The sequence below is a fragment of the Cyprinus carpio genome, chromosome B17, assembly GCF_018340385.1.
Source record: "Cyprinus carpio isolate SPL01 chromosome B17, ASM1834038v1, whole genome shotgun sequence".
Lineage (NCBI taxonomy): Eukaryota > Metazoa > Chordata > Actinopteri > Cypriniformes > Cyprinidae > Cyprinus > Cyprinus carpio.
Window position 1 is genome coordinate 13,978,685 of NC_056613.1, and position 24,940 is coordinate 14,003,624.

A 24,940-nucleotide genomic window follows, 5' to 3' on the forward strand; every position below is an offset into this window, starting at 1 on the left:
AGCCCCAAGGAGAAAGTATCCCTGTTTGATGGAGATAAAGGCTACTGAGAGAGAGAGAGAGAGAGAAAGAGGGAAGAGGACAGTGCATTTGTTGGGGACAATTAAGAATTTAAAACCTGATAGTTATTATATATATATATATATAGATTAAAATTTTTATATTTAAATTTATATTTTATCAAATTATTAAAACATTTTCCCCCCGATTATATATATCACAGTTCAATGAAAAAATCTAATCTAATCTAATCTAATCTAATCTAATCTAATCTAATATAATATAATATAATATAATATAATATAATATAATATAATATAATATAATATAATATAATATAATATAATATAATATAATCCTCTGAGTTAAAATATTAAAATGATCAAACGTTAATAAAAGGTTTGTGTTAAAGGCAATAATTAATCTTTTCCACTTTGTTATAAAAAATTTAAGACAATAAAATAATATGAAATAAATTATTAAAATAAAATGCTGAAATAAAACAAATAAAATGATCGTATGGTTTTACAATCAATGCTGGTCTTTCAAAAGCAAGGAATGGCCTTGCATAAGGAGTCATGCTGAACCCCAAATGTGTCTTACTGCAATAGTTTAATTGTGATTAGATGTGCCAAGGGAAAAATAGAACATACTGTAATTGGACATGCAGGGATGATCTGGTTCAGTCTGAAAGCAGATTTAAGCTTGAGATAATCTTAGATGACAATCAAGCATCTTCAGTTCCTCATAGCTCATGTAACACAGTTAAGAGTTTTGGGGCTAAAGTTAAACCAACATTCTAGAGCCCTGATTATAGTGTAGAATCAGACTGCTTGTGGCCTTTGTTGTGGTAACAGACAGCACACATATGTGTGCGTGCACGCATATGCAGCAACTGTATGCCACACATGGAGCTATAGCTGAAGAAGACAAACAACACTATAACCTCCAGCCCTGACCCCACTGGTGATGAGCCAGGCCAAGCCCTAAAATCAGACTGTTGTTTCAGGGCCCTCACAGGATCTGACCCAGTATGTACATGGGTAAGTGTGCAAGTGGTAAGGAGAGGGTTTTGCATTTATTTTTAGGAATTAATTTTTTATTTGTTTTGTACTTGCATATTATTTATAGTTATTTATAGGTATTTATAGGTAACTAAATCTAAAAGTATTAAAAATGTGTTACTTTAAATAAAATAAATGTAAAAAATTAAAAAAAATATTATAATTTGTTGAAAAGGCAACATTTTTTAATTTCATTAAGTTTAACTTGTACTAAAATAAACAACTAAAACTGAAACAAAAAAAAAAGTCTATGTAGACATATTTCAAAAATATTTAAAAATGATAAAAGACAACGAAATTGCTAAGCTTCAACTAACTTTAAAATGAAAAACAGAAAATCTAAAAATAAAAACTAATTTAAAATATGAATAAAACTATAATAGTATTTCAATGATATTAAAACAACACTGGTGTCAATGCAAATGATAAGATGTGTAACATTCATTTCTTTACACACAACATCAATATTTTAAGGGTTAAAATATATATAAAAGCATAATGTAAAAATAAATGTTAAAAGTATATAAAAAATTTAATAATGGTCAAAATTATATAAATATTTGATTTTAAATTGTTTTAGAATTTTTACTAGATTTTTTATGTCATATTATTATTTCATATCTACTTAAACAAGTTGTACAAGTCAACTTAAATGTGGCAGAACAGGAAACTATCCTGCAGTGTGTTACGTGGTATTTTAACCCATGTGATCACCTGACTGAGTTTAGTTCAGTTTTACAACGGAGAGAGATTTGATCTAGCATGAAGGGTCTAAACCAAACAATGATGTAATCAGCATTTATTTTCTGCTTGTCCACAAATACAGACACACACAAACACACAGTCTTAGGAAGAGGGGCCTGGACAGTGAATGAAACAGAAATAAAGAGAAATGGAGTTGGAAGGAGAGTGAAGGGAAGGAGGGGGCCATCTGTCCTTCTCCTCTGTTCCCTAGTTTGGTCACTCAGAGCTCTACATCAGGGGTCATACACTGGGGCTCAGAGATTGTGATACAGACTGGGCAAGACATCACACGCATACGCATATAGTCATACAACCTGTTTTCTTAGTAATGACAAATGACTTACTGTTCCAAAAAGGAAGGAGAGAGTGATATGTGTTGCTGGGAAGACTCTGAAAGAAAAGAGAGAGAGAGAGAGCAATCGCTCATGGCCATTAATATAAATGGTTCCTCCTACATGTGGTCATCGTGCAGAGTCTGTTTTAAACTCTGTGCTGAGTGTCGTCAGGAGCAGCTGTCCGTCATGCTGAAGCTCTCAACCCCTTTCCCTGTGGCATTGCATCATTCCCCCTGTATCCCAAAAAAAAAAAAAAAAACACACCAATTCGAGTAAAGTTTCACAGTGTGCTTTAGCCAAGACAGACATTAGATGGGCAACAGCATGTCCATGACTCCAGAATACATTCAAATAACAAGTCTTTTAAATGCGTGTAAAATGAGAGGTTAATGGTCCCAGACCTCCTGACCTCCAGCAGGGAATAGTTCATGTACTCATGACAGCAGTGCCGAGCTTGATCCAACTTTGTCTCAAGTGTCCGTGTCTCTCATTCCTGTAAATGTACTCCATAATTGTGCAACTATATTGGCTGTGTTAAACAAATCATTATATTGCATTTGCATAAAGTTCTGAAAGGTTTTATTTTTTATTTTTTATGTTTTAGTACATATAAGGCACAGTGAAAATCCTGTGCTTACTTTAGTATGTATATGTGATTATACATAGTAACTGCTTTTAAATAATGAATATCTCATTGTATAAGGCTACTTTTATATTTTTATTAGTAATAGTATTTTATATATTTTTTTGTATATAGTATTTTTTAAGTTAATTGAAAGTAATGCAATTGCATATTATTTAAAAGCTCTGATATTTCTGACACTTTACATTGCAGGACCAGTTGGTCTGAAACCAGTTATATTAGACAGAGAGTTTATTGGTCAATTGAAGCTGACATATTGTTCTGGCACACATCTCCTCGGTCGGCCCTGAGCAAACACTTCAGAGACATTCCTCTCTGTTTAACACTGCTGGATGAAATTCTGCAAATATTCCACACGATTCTCTTAACGTTTCTAGAATGTCTGTCAGAAAACTCCGGGCACTCAAGGTCCAATGTGAACATTTTAATATCTGGGAGAATATCTGACACATTTAACAGAGCACAATCTAGAGGAGGTTCCTTCTTGAAGAGAGCATTAACAGTTTTGATTTGGAATATTAATGTAAACTAGTGGGACAGAGACAACATTAATAGGTGTGTGTTTGACTGACCTCGTGTTTGTTTAAGTGAAGGTGATAATGTGAGCTAGATTTGAGAGGAATCTCTTTGCTCAAGTGCTGGTATGGATTGGGTGTCCAGACTATACCTCACACCCCTGTGCCACCCTGAGAATAAGCCAATGTTCTTCAGCACAGCAAGTTAACTGTAGGTTACTACACAATGTTTTGTAATCAAGTTGGTATCAATTTTTTTAAAAAAATATTATTTTTCTTTTAGCCTTTTGGAAATTTTGGAACTTATGATTAATATAAATGTTTAAATTAAGTATATTTGAAATATATAAATAATATTACATTATAGCTTTATTATTGATATGAAATACTATAAAATACTTCAAATGTAAACTGATTTAGAATTACAGCCAGCCATGCCTTAAAGTTGTGCTAAGCATTTATGCAAAGTATTTATACTGCATATGTTTATTCTAAAAAGGTGGTTTACAATTCAATCACGTAATTGCTTTAGGCATCAGTCATGATAGATGAGTGGGGTCTGTCAATCAAACGAGTAGCCCAAACTCTATGCACTGCTCTGCATTGTGTGGATCACGCAGTTAAATTTTCAAGGGTGGTCTGGGGTCTTGGTGTGGGGTGGGAGGGGTCGACATGTGAAGCTCTGTCTTGGGCATATTCTGTGGTATAAACCAAACCACAGTCCCGCGAGCGCAGCTGTCAGGTGTGCGTCACCGGGGACCACCGATCAGTCACCGCGCGCTCTGCTTACCGACACCGAGATGTTGCACTGTCCTTCTTGACTCTTCTTACCCTCTGCTTCTGCACGTGAAACAGAGCGCGACAGTTCCGCTGCCTGCGAGCCGAGAGGAGCGAGCGGGTTATCATGAGTTGTCTGGATGTTATGTACCCGGCTTATGGTCATTACGCACCGTACGCGCACAAAGCTTCAGCGTTCATCAGCACTTTACCGGTAAGCAGGTTTCCGCGCAATGCATAGCTATGGGAAATGCATACTTAAACTATAAAAAAAAAAAAAAAAAAAATCCTAGTGTGTAGTTTTACACTTTCCAATGTTTATATCACGATTGTGTTTGTTGTCTGTGATGTAGCCCATGTTAGAGCGGGTCATGTTGTCACATTCCAGTGGATATCAAATTTCAGCACAAATCTTTAATTCTCGGCCATCTAATGCAGTCAAACATTTCCATTATTGCATAGAAATATAGTTAAAAAGATGTTGTTCATGCGCGGGGCGTGTTGTTACATTACATGGTGTAAGTTGCCTAAGTGGAACCTGACATTAAGCAGTTTACATGGACTTTTCTCCTACATTTAAACAGTAAAAAAAAAAGGGGAACAACATTCATGAAATAGCCAAACTGTCGAAGGTAATGTAGACTACTAAAATATCAAACAAGTGTTTTCAACAAATAGTGTGACTGATAAATTGCATAAATAAATATGAAGTAACATTCATAACACAAGTGGTGAACACGGTTCAGTCTTTCAGTTAAAATATATAAAATGATATAGTTAAAATCATGATATAGTTGACTTTACTCTGAATGTATACAAGTATGATCAGTGCTTAAAGTGGGAAAAAAAGAAGTGAAAAGTTTTGAACTTATTACTAATGCATTCCCTTACTGGATCCTTGGCCTTTCCAGAAGTTTACCGGTTTCAGATGACCTCCTGGGTAGTGTGCTTTATAGTGGCTTTTCTAATCACCCCAGACACTGACGCTTTGACTCAGTACCGGCAACATGTCAGAAGTAACCAGGTGTACCAACAAAACAAGCTACCTATCAGATTGTGCTGCCAAAAATATATTTGCATTGTTTTAAGAGTAAGTTTAGGGTTAGCACAAATCGTCAGAACACTGGTACACACAAAAAAGTGCCAGTACTCTATAAAGACTAAAATATTGATATTGCGTACCGTACTGCATACCAGCCCACTTCAAGCAGTGAGTATGATTTTATTGTGTTTACGTTTTTTCCTCCAACCAAATATTTAGAAAAATTGTGATATTCTAATTGTTAAGATTTTGACAAATTCACAAAAGTAATTCTAATTTAAGAGAGTTTATAATAAGATGTTTGAAACAAACAAACAAATAAAGCCACTGAGAAAACAAGCATTGGTGTATACTGGATTTTTTGCACACCACAGATAGTTACTGAGAATATGACAACTAGTCCTGGTCTTATCTGGTCATATATATATTTTATATATGATTGCAAATGTCGTACATGCACATGCACGCACACACATACACAGAACCATACATAAACACTGACACGGTCAGACACACACACACACACACACACACACACAAGCATACATAAACACTGACACAGTCAGACACACACACACACAAACAGAATGTGTCGCAACGTCTTAGCTACTTCTTTTTCTTAGGCACCCCTTGGTCTGAGAAGCCCCTTGTCTCGCTGTAGGGATCCAATGGACAGCGTGGTGACCCCGTGCTGCTCGGAGGGTGTCCTGGTTTCTGCTGGAAGCTCCAGCTCAGGGGGTCTGTCCCCATCACCGTATCCTTCGGCAGGACAAGCAGAGGAGGCTACGAAAGGCAAAGATGTCAGGGAGGCAGAATACCTGAGCTCACGATGTGTTGTCTTTACCTACTACCAAGGGGACATTAGCAGTGTGGTGGATGAACACTTCTCCAGAGCTCTCAGCACCTACATGGAGGCAGAGGGCAAAAAGAGGCACAATGATCCCAGCACAGGTGAGAGTGCAGCAAAAGCACCTATTAGTTTGAATGAAAACCGATGCAAGGAAATTTAAAATTACTGCAAATCATCTGAATACACAAATCTCAGCTAAGTGCACTCAGCTCAGTTGTATTCAAATAAAATGCACTGAACTAAATCAAATCGATTTGAATTTAATGTAACTGAATGAAGCTGCTTATTAGAGCAAAGTCAGTGAGAAATGAAAGAATGATAAATTTTACAATTCATCCAAAAAAGAATATTATGTCATTATTTAGCCATGTCATTATATCCTCAAATCATTCCAAACCGGCGTGGCTTACTTTCTTCTGCACACGAAAAAAGGTTCTTTATTGGCATCATTGGTTCCATGAAGAACTTTTATTATACACCTTACCATTGCACAAAATGTTCTTTATAGCAAAAAAAGGTTCAGATTATTAAAATATTCTTTACACTAAGAAAAAAGTTTTTTTAAAAAACTGTCTTTTTTTTTTTTTAAGAAAGTTATTTGGGGAACTCAAAATGGTTCTTCTATTGAATCAATACGAAAAAAAAAGAACTTTTTACAATTAATATTTTGAGGAGTACAAAAGAAGAGATTTTGAGGAATGTTTCAGCTGTTTGTATACATATACACAAATAATCACAACCTAAAAATAGTAACATCTACATTAAATGGTTTTATTGAAATCAAAAATATTATTTAACATCACTAAACCAACCTATATACATTAATTTATACCAACAACACTTATTTGTATGTGTTAAATCAGGTATAAATAACTCTTTAAGGTAACAATCGCAGGTTATCACTTTTTACAGTGAAAGTCAAAGAGGTCCATAAGTTTCAAGCTACAAATATTTGTAAATAATAATAAAATATTTTCTGTTGTGTTCTGCAAAACAAAAGAAAATCATATGAGCTCACAACATCATGAAGGTGAATAAATGATTACCAAAATATCACTTTTGTTTGAACTATCCCTTTAAGGACAGGAGCGAACTAAAAATTTACCACAGTTGCACAGTCACAAATAGTCACAAATGTCTTTCACTTTCTGTCCCTTTTGTGCTGCCAGCTGAGATAGCGTGAGTAGTCTGCTGAATACCAACTCGCACAAGTGTCTGCTATGCAAGGTGGTGCTTAATTTGTGTGTGTTTACCTTAATGAACCTTTAGTATATTCCCTCCCTCCCTCCCTTCCAATGACATCTTCATCTGGCCTCTCAGACGCTGCCTGCCTCCCAACAGATACTATGTTTATACGTGGTGGTAAGCGCAGTGGCTCGAGCTCATATCGCATTCAAATGGCTCACAATACCGAGCGTCAGATTTATGAGGAGCCCGCCCACCCCTCCTCTGATCACGACTACATCACCGGTGTCTTTTTTCAGAGGAATTCTAAATATAAAAGTAATGGCTAAAAACATACTTCACCCCTCCCTCCGCATTCTATGAGGGGTTAAGGGGGGCGAGAGGGTTAGTAAAAACAACAGGTGGGGGCACGAGCAGAGACAGGGGTCTGCAGGTCTGTGGAGGTGCTGGGGGGCCTATATGATAGAAAAAAGAGAAGACCACCTCCAGGTTTAACTTCGTGCCTTATATAGACCTTTACGGTAGACAGAAGTCTGCGCCTTTTTCTTGTCTTTCATCTGCTCTTTTGTCGCTTGTCAATATCTTGACCTCTTCATCTTTTGTATTTTTTTTTTGTTTTTGTTTTTTTACTCCTTTCTAGCTCTCCCTCTCTCCCTCTCTCTCTTTCTGTCTCTCATCTCTCTCATGTGGCCATGTGTATTTCTGTGATGTGTGCTAAGCTCTTTAGAAGCAAATGGAACACCATATGATTCAACCAGAAAGACATCTGAGGGCATGGGGCTGGAAATCATGTGAAATCATGTGACAAGCCTGACCTGAAAGTCCAAGGTGCAACGGCCTTATATGTGGACAAATGAGACAAGGAGAAATGCCATCTCAGCTAGACCTCTAATAATATGATAACTAACCGACACCCATGTGCATGTTATGGGGGGTTTGAGGGGATCGGACCCCTCTAATTAAAGCTTGAACACTCCAAAGGTAGCTTCAATGTTTCAACAGTGTTCAGACAACATTTCAGTAACCACAAACTTGAGATTACAAGTTAGTCAGAGCACACAGAAGAGAGATGCTCGTGAACAGGGTTCATAGTCTCCTGAGGAGGTCACCATAGCAACAGTAGCAGTGACGGAAATAAACTTTTCATTAAGGGCCGATATATTGATTTCTGCTGCATTCTTTTCAACCTTTATAAGGACATTACTAAACAGAAAAAATATTAATATTTTTGATTGTACTGTATTCTCTGTGTTTTTATTTGTAAAAACATTTAAAAAAATTAACAAAAGAAATATTAATTGATTAATGCAGAAATGAAGAAAAAATGATGGATTGCCTATACTTTTAAATATGAAACTAATTCCACCAGTAGTTGGCAGCAAATCCCCATCTTAATTAGTGAATAATTGAATCATTCATTCAACCAGTTTGTTTAAAGTTGCTGATTCATTTAGGAACAAAACAAGTGACTGTAATGAATAAGTCATTGAATTTTTCACTCAACCTGAATGAAACATCACTCTGTGTTCCTTCTGCTGTGGCTTTGTTTGGAACAATTTTCATTCGTGAAACAGAGCAATGGCATTACTGTGTAACTGAGATTTTGTTGTGTGAGAAAAACCTGAACAGATGCTTAAATAATGCTTAAAGTAGAACTATTATGCCCCTTTTTACAAGACGTAATATAAGTCTTAGGTGTCCCTAGAATGTGTCTGTGAAGTTTCAGCTCAAAATACCCCACTGATAATTTTTTTGAATGGAAGCTGAAACAGTTTTCGTGCAGGTATCTTTAAATGCAAATGAGCTACTGCTTCCCACCCCCTTTTCCAGAAAAGGCCTGTGCCATTACAGCTCATACCTCAGATACTCTGCCAAAAAACATTTGTTTGGTTTTGATTATCATGTCTATCATGCTGAAATCATGTGTTTTAAACCATGCACACACACAGAAAGTGACTGTCACACGGCATGTGAACAACATTAGGCCTACTAAACTAAGTTCTCTTTCATGTCTTATTGCGCTTAAACTGTCAAATACACACAAGTTTATGTTATAAGCACACATGCGTTACAAAATAAACATTTGGTTATGTCTGTGAAGGTAAACAGCTGGGAAAGAAATTGTATGTTTATTTAAGATCTGTGTGGCAGCAGATAATTTACAGTAATAATATGCAGTGTACTGCTCTCGTGTCTCCTCTGAGGCCAAAGACAGAACAGTTAGCATGCTTTGCTCAAACTTTCGCCATGGTGTTAGAACTGGTAGACCGTTGTCGCTTGTGTAATTATCCCACTGACTTACAAATCTGGCAATATTTACAATCCAAAATGAAAATATATCAAAATTTACAGTATTTTTTCTCCAAGCAAACATCACATTACGCCCTTTGCTCTTTGTTTCTCTTTGTCATTCTCATTCTTTTCTTTCCCCTTTAGATGCTTCATCCTCAACCATTCGGCGCAGTTTCCCTCCATCTTTCTGGGACAGTAACTACCCCTCTCCACCCAGCCGACCCCACTGTGATCCCACAGGTGCTCCCACTTATGCTATGGACCCCTACGCTCAGGCCCTGCACTCGGGTCTGCCTCACACACACGCTCACCCGCACCCATCAGAGTCCTGGAGCTACTCTCAGAGCCAACCCTATCCCCCCCCACGGCCCTTACATGAACTGTACACCCCTCCTGGGCTGGATGCCCACTATGGACCCCTACTGATGCCTGCCGTCCGGCCACCTCATCTGCCGACGCTGCCCGGGCATTACGATGTGGGAAAGCTGGAACCCACCCCAACATGGCCAGGGCTGCTTCCGCCTGGGGAAGTGGCACAGAGTCTGGCTCTCAACATGGAAGGTGATCTTATGTAGGGAAATAAAATGCAAGTGCTGAGGTTACTGTAATGAATCTTTTTATTAAATATGTGCTTTTCATATTAAATGAAGGTGATTTTTTTTTAAATAAACATTGTACCAAATAAATATTGTATTTAAATGTTAATGTTAATTTAAATATGAATAAAATAAGTAAATGGCATTGTGACATCTCAAGAGAAATTAATAGGTTTTAATATTTAGAGATATATAATTATGTGTTCAGAATGAGTTTATGGTTTAATATGACACTGTAAGCCTTGTGCTCAAGGTAATTAAAATACATAGTGCTTCTTTAAACAGAATCTAATGCTGATATTTCTACAAATATCCACTGAGTTATTTATCATCTGTTTATTAAACAAAATATTGGCAACAGGGTTGACATCTGAAAATCGCCTCCTACTAAAACGAAGTAACAAAATATAAAATAATGTGATAAAAGAGGAGAATTTAATAGACTGAAGAGTGCACTTTTTAAAATAATGATTATGTTAGTGATTTATGTTGATTAATAGAAAAGGTTATGACTTTAAAAAGGGAAAAATTATAAGGTTGCTGTATAACCTGTATAACATTTTTTACACACATGTATAAAAGGAACACAGACCTGTTTTGTAGAAAGATCCATACACTTACAATCCAAGAGATGTCTCAAGATTAAACACTTAAGGCAGTTGGAATCTGTGACACAAAAAATATAACTCATAAAACATAATATGTAAAAATATAAAAACTAAATATAATATGTAAAAATGCATAAAGCTGCTCACAATTTTATTTTTATTTTTTTTGCTCTAGCATTTTAATTATTTTTCTGGCAGCATAAATTATACGCTTTTTTAAATCTGAACATTGTGTAAACTTAAGTATTTTGCTGGTAAACTCATGTGTGCTATACAGAACTTAATTTTCCAAACTAACTTAGAATTTACCAGCAAATTACCGATCAAGCTCGCGCAATGTTCTGTTTAGAAAAGTGCATGAATTATGTTTAAAGCAAACGAGCCACACACACTCCAGGTTAATGGCAGGAAATGGATTGTTTGGCCTCAGTTGTTGGTGCTTATTATATAGAGAGTTTGCAGCCACCATGGAGATTCTGTGTGTGAATGTTTCCTCTTGTGTTTAGCCATTGTGTTCATGTCTGCTTTGCACCGCAGGTCTCCAGCACCACAAGAAAGGGAAGGAGCTCTATTGGTTTTAATGAGAAGCCCTTCATCGACCATCCAATTAAAGCCTGCAGTTTGGCCCATTGTAGCCGAACTGTTGTTTCTTTAGCCCCCACGCACAGCGGCTCTCTTCACCAGCTCTGCACACGCTCTGAACACGCTCCAGGACTATTTGTGTGCACCATGGAGATATGAACATAGGGCGAGAAGAGAACACCTAGGGGAGGCAGGGGTGCTAGACAACATGGTCTTTCTGTTTTTTGATCTTTTTTAAACTAATTTATTGTGGTGTAAAAATCCAGCTTGTTCTCTACGGATCTCTGTTTGGACGGTGAGACGTAAGAAACATTGCATGGTGCAGTATATAAAATGACACATTTTCTAAAAATCTGGCTGTTTATATTGAGTGAATATTGTTTTGTTGCATTATTTTTCTTCCCATGTACAGTATTTTTATTTATATATACATTAGTATTTATGTGTTTCAATTAAAATACATTTTCGGCCAGTGCTGTTAGTTTTTTCTTTTTCTTAGAAAACGTGCCACGGTGTGAAACTGAAATCTGAGGGAATTTAAAGAATCAATAAACCATACCTTATCATTAAAGAGTGAAATAAAATGATGTGATTTTCCAGGTTAATGAACCACTTCAGAGAGGTTCCATAAATGTTATTATAAGAGGAAAGTCATTTCTGGTGTATTTTTTATGTGTGAGTCTACTTTATTGAATTAAAAATGAATGAATGAATGTTCCGTTAAGACTAAAAATGTAAGAAATTGTTTGTATTTCCATATTAAACATGCATTTAAATATGTTGCCTTGTTCTTGTAGTGGCCTATTACTCATTTCTGAAAGATTATGAAATGTTAAAAAGAATACTTGTTAGATATTTCAAAATTGTGTTGTCAGTTAAAAATCTGATTTGTCTTTGTGTCATCCAAATTTCTAGAGTGTGACCCAAAGAAACATTTCCAGCTAACATGTTAGTCAGAGACAAGAAGGTCACTTACAGAAAAGTTTGATTTATTTTTGTGTCTTGTGTAATTATGGGCTGCTGTAGGCCAGATTTGATACTGATCAGACTGTGTTTATGTTCCTCTGGAAGGAAAGATGTGCCAGGCTTATCACTGATGTTGTAGGTCACAAACTCTCTTTTGTCTGGTCATGAAATTATAAACGGGTGCATGGATAGTTGGTTCCTCTAAGACTCCCCTGCCAAAACTGTAAAACATGACAGCCAGCTGGTACAAAATCTCTGTCTGTCAACAGGGCCTATTTATATTTATGTTTTAAGATAAAACAGAAAGTTGATTATGAATATATATGTAGCAAAAATGCATGCCTCAAAGTTCCTTAAATAAATAGGCCAGAACAAGAACAAAGCAGTGTTATTCTGTTTTTCAAGCGATACATTAATGCACTTTTACAGACTAAGGAAGTCATTTCAGTCATTTTATAATCAGTTCAAGTGTGAGCAGTTATTCAAAAAGCTCATTAAATGGTATGTGACCTTTAAAGTTTTGTCAGGTGTGTTTCACACTTACATGAACAGAAACAAAAACGACCTCTGCTGGTCATGTATTATAATTGATTTTCCAAACTTCGTGGAAAATGGTGTAAAAATCTCTGAAAAACATTAGTCACATGGTTTAGCAGTTATATTGTTGTTATATGGCAATCATGTGTTAGATGATTTTTTTTTTTTTTTTGGCCAGATATTGCCTGGTCATCTGTCTGTCCAAGTTTTTAGTACACAGATACAGTCAGTCACTTGACACAAGTTATAAAAATGTCATACTTTACACATGTGATCAGAAATGCAGCAAGCAAGTAGTTTTCTGTCATCTGGTGGCTTCTCCCATGAGTTCAAATGTACCTAGTGTGGTTAAGATCAGTCATTTTTTAACTGATTTTGCCCTGATTTTACATCAAAAATTAAGTGGTGGTCGTACAATACCAAAATTGTACACACTAAACAGAAATCAAACAGTGAAATATATTATTATTAGCATTAACATTATTATGATCAGCAACACTATGATACAATATGCTAAATTATTAAGATACAAACTATGCACAACTATACAGTCAGTTTAAATTCTGGATATTAAAATCAGCATATTAGAATTATTTCTGAAAATTTGAGTGGCACTGTAGACTGGAGTAATGGCTGCTTATAATTCAGTTTTGTCATCACATGAATAACTTACAATTCAAAATATTTTCAATTTTTAAATAGCTGTTTTTAACTGTATTTTGATCAAATAAATGAAGTCTTGGTTAGCGAGCATGAGGCTTCATTATTATGATAATAATGAGGAAGAAAACTTGTTTGTGCACAAACATAAAATGTACACTAAGCACGAACACATGAGAACACACGAATGCCTACATCTATACATTTGAAACCACCACAAAACACGTGCAAAAAAACAAAAAGAGAGCTCTGTACTTTTGTCTACTTCAGTACAAAGGAGTCCAGTTATCCTATAGAGAACTGCAACATGTTACCCTAAAACCACATCAACCATGTTCTTCAAACAAGGGGATGTTCTGTGCCATGTCACTTGATCTTTTACTGCTATCATGACAGTGCAAAAACAGCTCAGAGAGAAACATTAATGTGGTCTTTAAGTTGGCTTTGAGTCCATAGTTCACAGGATTCATGATCATCTGAGAGAGTGCAAAAAAGATATTATGTGACAGTGTGAAGGGAAAAAGAGACTCATAAAAACAAGCGCAGGTAATACAGAATGAGCAAGTATATGTTAATGATGCAAAATCTTTGTGAGACTGAGGTAAACAGGATGTGGGTTGGGTAAAACCTTTCAAAGAAATCCAGACAAGCTATGTGATTCAGAGTAACCTGGATCTTCCCACTCAAATGGTATTTCACATTAACAGGAAATCAAATGCTACTGTATATTAATCACAATGCTTACAGGAGAGAGAATGAGTTAAAAAAAACCCTGAAATCATCATCACAGTGTAGTAAAAACCATGTGAAATATTATTCATGAGAATGTGAGGACAAGGAAGTTGGTGATCTTTGCCTGGAGCATTTTAAAATAATTTTTGCTGAACTTTTGCTTTGTGCTCTTGGGTTAACATAAACATTGTTATACACTGACAGTCATGCAACATTCCCTAATGTGTTTGTTTGATCAACTCATGTATTGCTGACATGCAACAGTACTTATATATATTTATATTATATATTCATTTATGTATATGACAGATTATTTTATCCAAATGTATACATTTTTATCTGAGATTGCACACAAGCCCATACCAACCTACACAAATTCACTCACATGCTTATTAAAAGGGCAATAGCTTGTTGTCACTGGACAATGTACAGTAAGCCTGTCATTACTGCAAACTGACCTCCTTTAGAAGACCTCTGTGACATTATTCCATTTTTTCAACATGTTTGGAAATGATATATTAGTTTAAAATTATGCTAATATTACCTGTACATTTTCTCTACTGTTGATATATAATTAACTTTACTCATATAAGTTTTTTTCAGATTAAGCACACATATAGACATAGACACATATATACACAGGCATACTGGTTCTGAAAGAATGTGTCACATGCAGTTTGTTACTGGAAGAGGCGGAAAATTTGCAACTTCATCAAAACATTTATGACTGATGTTTTGCAGTGCTGTCATTGGTATGACTGCTGACATTGACTTGAATAATTTAATTAAAATCACAATTCACATACTGCTGAGACACAATCAAACAAATATACTGTAAAAGATGAAAGAAAAAAGAAAAGAAACTCCATTTGATGTTTACAGGAAATTTCCTTTTTCACAGTGTGTTCCCCAGCTTTACACTCTTACAAGCCACAAACAATTGCAGTTACGTAATTTCCGCCTTTTTTTCTTTTGCACTCACCATCACAATTTTTTTATGGGTTTATGACAGGCACCTGATCAGAGACACTAAAAACTCCTATATAAACTCAGATCTTCATTCTGGTAAACACTGACAGGCCAGGGTGACTGACATCAAGGAAACGTATATCCTGAATACCATCACAAGTAAGTACTCAGGTTTAACCAGATTTAAATAAATAGTGTTTGAGGGAAATGTGGGGGAGTATTACCGAAGAAATGAAACAGTGACGTTAGACACTCAGTTCTGTTTTATCTTGTGCATCTCTTGTCCAACCTCAAACTTGTGTCTTCTCTTTCTCGGTGCAGGATGAGGTTTTTGGTTGTTGCCGCTGCTTTTCTGGCTGTTGCCAGTGCTGCCAGTCTTTCTCTGGAGGACATGGAGTTTCACGCATGGAAAATGAAATTTGGTAAGAGAGTCTTGCTTCTTAGTTTTATCTATATCTTTAAAATCTTGGGGAAAGAGAGTCATCAGCTGTGCTTGTGTGTATCAGGTAAGATCTACCGTTCTGTGGAGGAAGAGTCTCAGCGTAAGCAGATCTGGTTGTCCAATCGCAAGCTGGTTTTGGTCCACAACATGATGGCAGATCAGGGCATCAAATCCTACAGGCTTGGCATGACATACTTTGCTGACATGGTAGAAATTAAAACACACACACACACGCATCTCTCTCTCTTTCTCATACACACACACACACACACACACACACACACACACACACACACACACACACACACACACACACACACACACACACACACACACACACACACACACACACACACACACACACAGAGGTCATTATAATAATCATAATAAGTGAGATTACTGATGATGGATGTGTAGTGTATTTTTTATATTTTGTATTATAGTCTTTTTAGAATATATTTTAAAATATACTTAAATTAATATATACAATTAATGATCTAATTCAATTCATTTATTTTGCTTTACGTTAAACTTCATCATATTCCCTCTATCCTCTCTCAGAGCAATGAGGAATACAGACAGGTGGCGTTCCACGGATGCCTTGGCTCCATGAATAACACTAAGGCCCGTGGTGGTGCTACATTCTTCCGTCTGAAGGATGCTGTTGTGGTGCCCAGTTCCATGGACTGGAGGGACAAGGGCTACGTGACTGATGTTAAAGACCAGAAGGATTGTGGATCATGCTGGGCCTTCAGTGCAGTAAGACCCACATTTTGACATTTACAAAGAGATCTTATATGGCAATTTTATAGAGTCCATATAGCCCAGGTCAGCATTCTTAACCTTTTTGCATTTATTCATCCCTCTTTTGTCTTTCAGACTGGTTCCCTGGAGGGTCAGACATTCAAGAAGACAGGAAAACTGGTGTCTCTGAGTGAACAGCAGCTGGTGGACTGCTCTGGTTCTTATGGGAACATGGGCTGTGGTGGAGGACTAATGGACCAGGCCTTCCAGTACATTGAAGCCAATGGGGGTCTGGATACAGAGGAGTCCTACCCATATGAGGCCACTGTGAGTCGTAATAATGTTTGATTCTTACCGTAATGCTTCAGCTTGTTGTTGTTTAAATGATTTTAATCATTTTTGCTCATCAATTTTTTCCATGCAGGATGGCAAGTGCCGTTTTAACCCGAGCACTGTAGGTGCCACCTGCACAGGATATGTTGATGTCAGCAGTGGGGATGAAAGTGCACTACAGGAGGCTGTTGCCACAATCGGCCCTGTATCTGTTGCCATCGATGCTGGACACAGCAGCTTCCAGCTCTATGAATCAGGTAAATGCTATCACTTGTTTTTTAGGTGTTAGGTTTTACATGTGAAATTTTATCCATTAATTATTCAGGTTTGAATGAGATATTTGTTGTCTAATTTAATAAATAATGTTTCTAGGTATCTACAATGAACCTGAGTGCAGCAGCTCTGACTTAGATCATGGTGTCCTGGCTGTTGGTTATGGAAGTTCAAGTGGAGAGGACTATTGGATCGTCAAGAACAGGTTAAGAAAAAAGCACAAGTTGATGTTACAATAATAGTACACAGCTGAACGAAGAGAAAAACTAAATCTAAACATTCAAAACTGCTGTGATTTTAGCTGGGGTCTGGACTGGGGTGACAAGGGCTACATCCTGATGTCCAGAAACAAGAGCAACCAATGTGGCATCGCTACTGCAGCCAGTTACCCTCTGGTCTAATGGGTGAGTTCATTACTAATATGATTTCTTTGCTTTAGTCAATTCACACAACTGGGACACGTTCATTTACCTGTAAAAAAGGCTTATATAAACATTTAAAACATAGGTTTAAATTTAATAAATACATTTCATTGTTTTCTTTGCAATTAAGAATAAAATGATTTTCTTGTGTTCTGCAGGAAAGATGAACATGGACCTGGAGTGGAAGGGAGAAAAGGAAATGTGGACTGTTTGACTGATTCTACAATAATACCTCATAATCATATTTTTAGTTTAATTACAATTTGAAAAATTTGAATAAACTAACTTCAGCTGTTGTTTATATTTTCAAATCCCCTGACTAGGAAAACACTATGTTAGTATGAAGTATGGAATAAAAATGAACATTTATATTCTCATCCTTGTGGTTTTGGTCTTTTCCTATATATTCTCTTTATAATTCACAATCAGCACAATGCTCAGTTTGGCTTGTTTTAACTAGACAGCTCTTTAAAATCATCAGGAATTCAAAACATTAGACTTTTTCCCATTAAAATCATGCAACCAAGTCTTCATCTGTTAAAAGACACTAAAATTAAATTTTTTGAAGAACACTAAAATACCAAGCAGATAGCCAAGTGTTTGGCTTATTTTAACTGAACAGTTCTTTAAATGGTCAGGAATCCAAATCACAAGCCTTTTTTCAAAATCATGAAACCAAGTCTCCATTGTGAGATGCATCTGCTGGAGTTGGGTGACATTCATACGTTTTTACTTTCAATAGACAGAAGGTCACATGGGCCTCTATTTCTTCCAATCTGTCAGTGACTGATAGAATTCATAAAAATACAATAACTACAGTACAGTTTAGAAGAGCTTTAGGTCCTGGGAGGGTGTTTGTCTTAAGAAAGTCTATCCAGCCTGGTTTGTTTTTAAGAAACAGATGCAGTTTTATGGAAATAAACAGTTTTAAAATAGACTCTGTGATATGACCTCATAAGGATTACTGCATATATTCATTATTTATTGATTGCTGTTATTAGAGGCTATTGTGCATGCTCAAAGATAGAGTGTGTTCATTCATGAAAACCCCTATATAACATCAGATCTTCATTCTGGTAAACACTGACAGGCCAGGGTGACTGACATCAAGGAAATGTATATCCTACATACCATCGCAAGTAAGTACTCAGGTTTAACCAGATTTAAAAAAAAAAAAAAAAAAACTGTTGGAGGAAAAATGTGGGGGAGTGTGACAGAAGAAATGAAACAGTGACGTTAGACACTCAGTTCTGTTTTATCTTGTGCACCTCTTGTCCGACCTCACACTTGTGTCTTCTCTTTCTCAGTGCAGGATGAAGTTTTTGGTTGTTGCCGCTGCTTTTCTGGCTGTTGCCAGTGCTGCCAGTCTTTCTCTGGAGGACATGGAGTTTCATGCATGGAAAATGAAATTTGGTAAGAAAGTCTCCTTCTTTAGTTTTATCTATGTCTTCTTTAAAATCTTGGGGAAAGAGAGTCATCAGTTTCTCTTCACTGACTGAATAAACAAACTAGACAAAACAGAAAGTGAAGCCTTTTGGACAATAATCAAAGACAGAAGCATTTCGATGAATCTCACATCATTCATTGTCTCCTCTCTCATTTCAGGCTTTTATGCTACTGTATAAATGCTGTTCTTTTAAACTTTTTATTCATCAAAAACATCCTGAGAAAAGTATCACAGGTTCCAAAAAATTATTAAGCAGCAAAAACTGTTCCCAACATTGATAATAAATGAGCATATTGGAATGATTTCTTAAGGATCATGTGACAATGAAGACTGGAGTAATGATCGCAGGAATAAATTATATTTTAAAGTGTATTAAAATAGAAAATCGGTATTTTAAATTGCAATAATATTTCACAGTATTACTGTTTTTTTTGTGTGTGTCTTTTTGATTAAATTAATGCAGTTTTGAACAGAAGAAACTTATTTTAAAAACAACAAAAATCTTACTGATCCCAAACTTTTTAATGACAGTGTATGAGAAATGACTTAACCTAACTCAGCACTTGACACTGAGTAACTTTCCAGGGTATATGTGACCCTGGAGCACAAAACCAGTCATAAGTCGAATGGGTATATTTGTAGCAATAGCCAACAATACATTGTATGAGTCAAAATTATTGACTTTTCTTTTATGCCAAAAATCATTAGGATATTAAGTAAAGATCATGTTCCATGAATTTATTTTTTGATTAGTAATATGCATAGCTAAGAACTTAATTTGGACAACTTTAAAAGTGATTTTCTCAATATTTTTTATTTTTTATTTTTTTGCATCCTCAGATTGTTTTTTAAACATGTGAAGCTTTATAGTAAAATTTGTGAAATTATAACATTAAAAATAACTATAATCAAATTAATTGTGTTAAAAATGCATGTATTAAGATATTTATTTTCTGTCAAACATCAGGTAAGATCTACCGTTCTGTGGAGGAAGAGTCTCAGCGTAAGCAGATCTGGTTGTCCAATCGTAAACTGGTTTTGGTCCACAACATGATGGCAGATCAGGGCATCAAATCCTACAGGCTTGGCATGACATACTTTGCTGACATGGTAAAAATTAAAACACACACACAGGACATTAAAATGATCATCATAATAATTGAGAAAATTGATGATAAATGTGTAGCGTATTTTTAAAATATATTATTTTTTAAATATAGCTTAATAAACAAATATATAAAATTAATTATCTAATTCAAGTAATTTATTTTACTTTACATTAAACTTCATCATATTCCCTCTATCCTCTCTCAGAGCAATGAGGAATTCAGACAGGTGGCGTTCCACGGATGTCTTGGCTCCATGAATAACACTAAGGCCCGTGGTGGTGCTACATTCTTCCGGCTGAACGATGCTGTTGTGCTGCCCAGTTCCGTGGACTGGAGGGACAAGGGATACGTGACTGGTGTTAAAGACCAGGGGCAGTGTGGATCATGCTGGGCCTTTAGTGCAGTAAGACTCACATATTTGCCTTTACAAACAGATCTTATATGGCAAGTGCTAATAGAGTCCATAGACAGTGCAGTTCAGCGGTCTTACCTTTCTGCTTTATTCATCCCTCTTTTGTCTCTCAGACTGGTGCCCTGGAGGGTCAAACATTCAAGAAGACAGGAAAACTGGTGTCCCTGAGTGAGCAACAGCTGGTGGACTGCTCTGGTGGTTTTGGGAACATGGGCTGTGGTGGAGGACTAATGGACCAGGCCTTCCTGTACATTGAAGCCAATGGGGGTCTGGATACAGAGGAGTCCTACCCATATGAGGCCATTGTGAGTCATAGTAATGTTTGAATAACAAATAATTCAGCCGATTTTTTAAAAACAGTTTTAATCAACAATATTCTCCTCGCAGAATGATCTGTGCCGTTTTAACCCGAGCACTGTGGGTGCCACCTGCACAGGATATGTTGATATCAACACTGGGGATGAAGGTGCACTACAGGAGGCTGTTGCCACAATCGGCCCTGTATCTGTTGCCATTGATGCTGGCCACATTAGCTTTCAGCTCTATGAATCAGGTAAATGCTGTCACTTGGTTTTAAATGTGACATTTTATTCATTATTTACTCAGCTTTTAAATAGAAATGTGCTGGCTAATGTAATAAATAATGTTTCTAGGTATCTACGATGAGCCTGAGTGCAGCAGCTCTGACTTAGATCATGGTGTCCTGGCTGTTGGTTATGGAAGTTCAAGTGGAGAGGACTATTGGATCGTCAAGAACAGGTTAAGAAAAAAGCACAAGTTGATGAAACAAAAATGAATAATAATAATAAAAAATAGTACAGAACTGAACAGAGACAAAACAACTTAATAACTCAAAACTGTTGTGATTTTAGCTGGGGTCTGGGATGGGGTGAACAGGGCTACATCCTTATGTCCAGAAACAAGCGCAACCAATGTGGCATCGCTACTTTAGCCAGTTACCCTCTGGTCTAATGGGTGAGTTCATTACTAATATGATTACATGGCTTTAGTCAATTCACACAATTGGGGCAAGTTCATTTACCTATCAACAACAGGCTTCTATAAACATCAAAACAGTTTAAATTTAATAAATACATTTCATTGTTTACTTTACAACTAGGAATGAAATGATTTTCTTGTGTTCCGCAGGATAGGTCAACATGGACCTGATGTCAACTGAATGTCAACTGTTTGATTCTACAGTAATACCTCAAAATCACACTTAATTTCAAATCTCTTGACTACACAAACACTATGTTTCTATAAAGTAGGGAATAAAAACGTCTGAAAATTAACATCTGTGTGGTGTTATCGTCATGCATAAAAATGGTCATCCTTGTGGCTGTTTAGTCTATTATTTCTTCTTCATAATTCATAAACAGCACAATGTTCAGTAAAGTATCTATTAAAAAAGACACTAAAATACCAATAAGATAAAGTGTATGGCTTGATTTAACTAAACAGTTCTTTAACAGTTCACAGACATGAGGGCCTTTGGTTCATGTGGATCTTCATTCACAATTAGAAAGAGTTATAAATCTATATATCATTATTATACATTAATGTAGAGAATTATTTGTGGGTATTTCTGTGACAAGAGTCATCTGGTTTAACTTTAATATTGATTATCATGCCAATAAGTATGAATTGAGGTCTGTTACTAAGAATTAGATATGCTTTTAAACATCAAAGTTTTAAATTGTAGAACAGGTTGTGTGACTTTATTTCTCTATTTTGGGAATAATTTCACAGTGGTTTTCTGATTACTTCTCTTGCATTCCATGCATATTGCCATCAAAATGGCTTACAAAAAATGACTTTGCACATTCTTCTGCAATCCAAGCATACTGTCACAGATTTTTTAAGTGTACTATGCAAACTGAGTGAAAAACATCTCACAATTTCCTGGTCCTCCATTAGGATCCTCTCATCCTAAAAGCTAGTTTTGTGTGTTTTAAAGCCATTTTAACAAATAATACCTTACAATTACAATAATACATCATTACTTAGTACAGAGAATAGGAAAATTAAACTAATAATAATTTAGGTTGAATGCTTAATTTTTATATAAATAATGTTTCAAATTAAAAAAAAAGGACAAAAGTTGCCACTGGGTGCCGGTACAATTTCAAAAGGTACACTGTTGTACCTTTAGTGTACTAAATGTTGATGGCATGAATTTATTTCTACTAAAATCTCTTGATAGTATAAAGGCTTCTTTTTTTTTTTTTTTTTTTTTTTTAGGAGAAGTAATTTCTCATGCTCATTTTGAGGTAAAAAATAGCCTGAACCTAATCTTAACAGGTGTCAGTCATTAATCACTGGTCTTGTTTCCGTGTTTACAACTTTTATGGCTTTTGCATTGCTCAATCTTCAGTCTGTGGTATGTCACTTTATACATTCATAAGATAAAGAGGCCACATGACAGTTTCTCTGAAAGCGAAAGAGAGATGTATGCTTTTGTTCAAACTATTGCACAACCCTTATGAAAAATAACCGTGGTTTTACTACAAATAAAACAAAAAAAAAAATCATGGTTACTACAGTTAAACCAAGGTAACCACAGATGAACCATAGTTTAACAATGGTATTTGTAGTACAAATGCACAAGGCTCAAAACTACAGGCAAAGATCGGTCACTTCAGGTTGGTTATGTTGTGTTCTATTTTTGTATTTTTACCTGTATATTTTCTTTATTATTAAATTTTTTTGTTGTTGTAGCATTTTATCTATGCCTGGAGTTAGGCCTGATGAAAGGAATAGTGACAGCAAATTCAAATGCAGTTTATACTTTTGACCACTAGATGGCGAGAAAGTTGTATACTTGCAGTACCTTTGTAACGTGCTGTAGCTACACAACATATAGCTACTTTGCTAGTGTGGAGTTACAGTGAGTGTTTAGTTCTGTAGGCTATTCTAATCTGGACCCTAAAATGTACATGTTTTCATTTGTAGGAGCTGAAAATTAGTTCCTAAATTGGCATGTTTTCATTTTTAGGATTTGCAAATGAGTCCCTTTTCATTATTGTGAACAAGTGGAAGAAATAATGGACTTCTATCCAGTAAAACACCTGTATTGCATTGACTTTTGCCTTGATTATCTGGTTTAGTCCAACGTCTGACAATATTTGAAAGCTATAAAATGGAGTGCTACTGAGAAGCTGTTAGAAGATTGATGATAGCGTCTCGTTAGAGTGTCACAAGCAATAATAATGATGATGATCCTCCCTCAGTCCCTTGTTTGTTGATAACCATGGGAGACGGCGCTGGATTGAACATAGAACAAGAGAGTTAACAACTTTTTGTAATTAAGCTCTCCTTGATTTACCAGTTCAGTCTCATACTGGTGGCCTTTGTATTTATTTGGGAATGAAAAACTGCAGCACCCTTGCCAAGATTATTGTAGGATTAACACCCACTGACACTGACTCACTCCTGTATCAAAAACACACACATACATTTGTTTTTCTGTCATGGTGGGGACTCACCATTGTCTTGTTTTGTGTTATATTGAGCTAGCTAATGATAATAATACTGCCAAAAAACAAGGATGGCATTAGCAACCAGCTAGCAGGAGCGGGATTTACTTAGGAAGAGGGTTATTTCATGGTTTATTTGTGTCACAGCTCCTTCATTTGCATCAAGCGTATTTGGTGTAGCACTGCTATTTACTTTAGCAGAATTTTGATGAGGAGCTCCGTAATTCTAAATAAATCTCTGAATGATGAAGGATCTGCATCATGAACACATGCAGTTTACATAGCTTTGATTTACTCCATTCATCCTCCATTATTTTCTCCATCTTTCCTTCCTTCCTCTCTTCCTCTCTGTGAATCTCATCATCACCACACAGCTGTTGGTTAATGAGACTCTCGTCTCTCATTTTCTAGTGGTTTTTGTGATGAAAATAATGTTTCTTCTCATCCAGAAATACTGAGTGAAGGTTGAAGCAAGTGAAAAAAAGAAATGATTAATTACCTAAAGTAATGTTGGTGGGCAGAAAGGATTTTCTGTAACTGTATAGCTACACTGAGACATGAATCTAGAACTGAAGGTGCTCTTGTAGCTTTATGTTAGTGTTATTATGTGTGATAAATACAACAAAATTAAGTTAATTTTCAAAATGAAATAAAATGTAATAATGAAACTATTAATATTTACTTTCCATTAAACTTATCTGGATGTCTGAGATGAGCATTTTTTTCTTTACATATATTTTTTTCATGTTGTTAAAACTAATGCTGCCAATAAAATAAAATAAAAAGAACAGTCAGAAAGAACATTATCATAAAAAAAATAATGCCATTAGGATCTCAACATTAATAAATATGTTCCATTAAGCATGGCAAATAACATAATCTAATTAAAACCAATGTAGATATATAAAACTATTGATTTAAAGATATTAAACAGAAGCAATATATTTTATGTTTATTGTAAAATATGCATAGTATACATGCAAATATTTACGTAGTCTAAACATTTTTTTTTGCAGTTCTCTAATTAGTTGAGTTTTTCCTGCTTAATGTAATTCTTATCAGTAATTCCACTGTTGAACATGATTATTTGAAAAAAAATAATTTGAAATAATGTGGACTGACATCTTTAACAAAAGGGTATTCCATCAATTAACAACCACGTAGCTCAGAGTAAGTCTGCCTTT

General features: G+C 35.7%; 3 protein-coding genes across 4 annotated transcripts; all 3 read left to right on the forward strand.

Moving 5' to 3' along the window:
- The first annotated feature begins 3,957 nt into the window (after positions 1 to 3,957).
- Positions 3,958 to 12,626, forward strand: LOC109108114 (transcription cofactor vestigial-like protein 2). The gene is made up of 4 exons (XM_042742406.1): positions 3,958 to 4,290; positions 5,742 to 6,069; positions 9,590 to 10,006; positions 11,187 to 12,626. The coding sequence occupies exons 1-4, from the start codon at positions 4,204 to 4,206 to the stop codon at positions 11,228 to 11,230; spliced, it is 876 nt and encodes a 291-aa protein (XP_042598340.1). The 5' UTR covers positions 3,958 to 4,203; the 3' UTR covers positions 11,231 to 12,626.
- Positions 12,627 to 15,115: 2,489 nt separating this feature from the next.
- On the forward strand, positions 15,116 to 21,572 carry LOC109108450 (procathepsin L-like). Of its 2 annotated transcripts, none has more exons than XM_042742403.1 (9): positions 15,116 to 15,254; positions 15,417 to 15,517; positions 15,602 to 15,744; positions 16,099 to 16,296; positions 16,417 to 16,608; positions 16,706 to 16,871; positions 16,987 to 17,092; positions 17,189 to 17,291; positions 17,468 to 17,686. In XM_042742403.1, the coding sequence occupies exons 2-8, from the start codon at positions 15,418 to 15,420 to the stop codon at positions 17,286 to 17,288; spliced, it is 1,005 nt and encodes a 334-aa protein (XP_042598337.1). In that variant the 5' UTR covers positions 15,116 to 15,254; position 15,417; the 3' UTR covers positions 17,289 to 17,291; positions 17,468 to 17,686. The 2 variants fall into 2 exon arrangements, with proteins under 2 accessions (XP_042598337.1, XP_042598338.1); XM_042742404.1 differs by lacking the exon at positions 17,468 to 17,686 and adding an exon at positions 21,427 to 21,572 and having other exon boundaries at positions 15,188 to 15,254.
- Positions 18,553 to 21,572, forward strand: LOC109108451 (procathepsin L-like). Its single transcript, XM_042742405.1, has 8 exons — positions 18,553 to 18,722; positions 19,724 to 19,866; positions 20,071 to 20,268; positions 20,391 to 20,582; positions 20,665 to 20,830; positions 20,931 to 21,036; positions 21,150 to 21,252; positions 21,427 to 21,572. The coding sequence occupies exons 1-7, from the start codon at positions 18,623 to 18,625 to the stop codon at positions 21,247 to 21,249; spliced, it is 1,005 nt and encodes a 334-aa protein (XP_042598339.1). The 5' UTR covers positions 18,553 to 18,622; the 3' UTR covers positions 21,250 to 21,252; positions 21,427 to 21,572.
- Positions 21,573 to 24,940: the final 3,368 nt, after the last annotated feature.

Coding starts and splice junctions, on each gene's coding strand:
- LOC109108114 (XM_042742406.1), top strand. CDS start 4,204: ATGAGTTGTCTGGATGTTATGTACCCGGCTTATGGTCATTACGCACCG. Junction 6,070..9,589: donor GCACAATGATCCCAGCACAG/GTGAGAGTGCAG, acceptor TTTCCCCTTTAG/ATGCTTCATCCTCAACCATT. Junction 10,007..11,186: donor TCTGGCTCTCAACATGGAAG/GTGATCTTATGT, acceptor TTTGCACCGCAG/GTCTCCAGCACCACAAGAAA.
- LOC109108450 (XM_042742403.1), top strand. CDS start 15,418: ATGAGGTTTTTGGTTGTTGCCGCTGCTTTTCTGGCTGTTGCCAGTGCT. Junction 16,872..16,986: donor CTTCCAGCTCTATGAATCAG/GTAAATGCTATC, acceptor TAATGTTTCTAG/GTATCTACAATGAACCTGAG. Junction 17,093..17,188: donor TATTGGATCGTCAAGAACAG/GTTAAGAAAAAA, acceptor CTGTGATTTTAG/CTGGGGTCTGGACTGGGGTG.
- LOC109108451 (XM_042742405.1), top strand. CDS start 18,623: ATGAAGTTTTTGGTTGTTGCCGCTGCTTTTCTGGCTGTTGCCAGTGCT. Junction 18,723..19,723: donor TGCATGGAAAATGAAATTTG/GTAAGAAAGTCT, acceptor GTCAAACATCAG/GTAAGATCTACCGTTCTGTG. Junction 21,037..21,149: donor TATTGGATCGTCAAGAACAG/GTTAAGAAAAAA, acceptor TTGTGATTTTAG/CTGGGGTCTGGGATGGGGTG.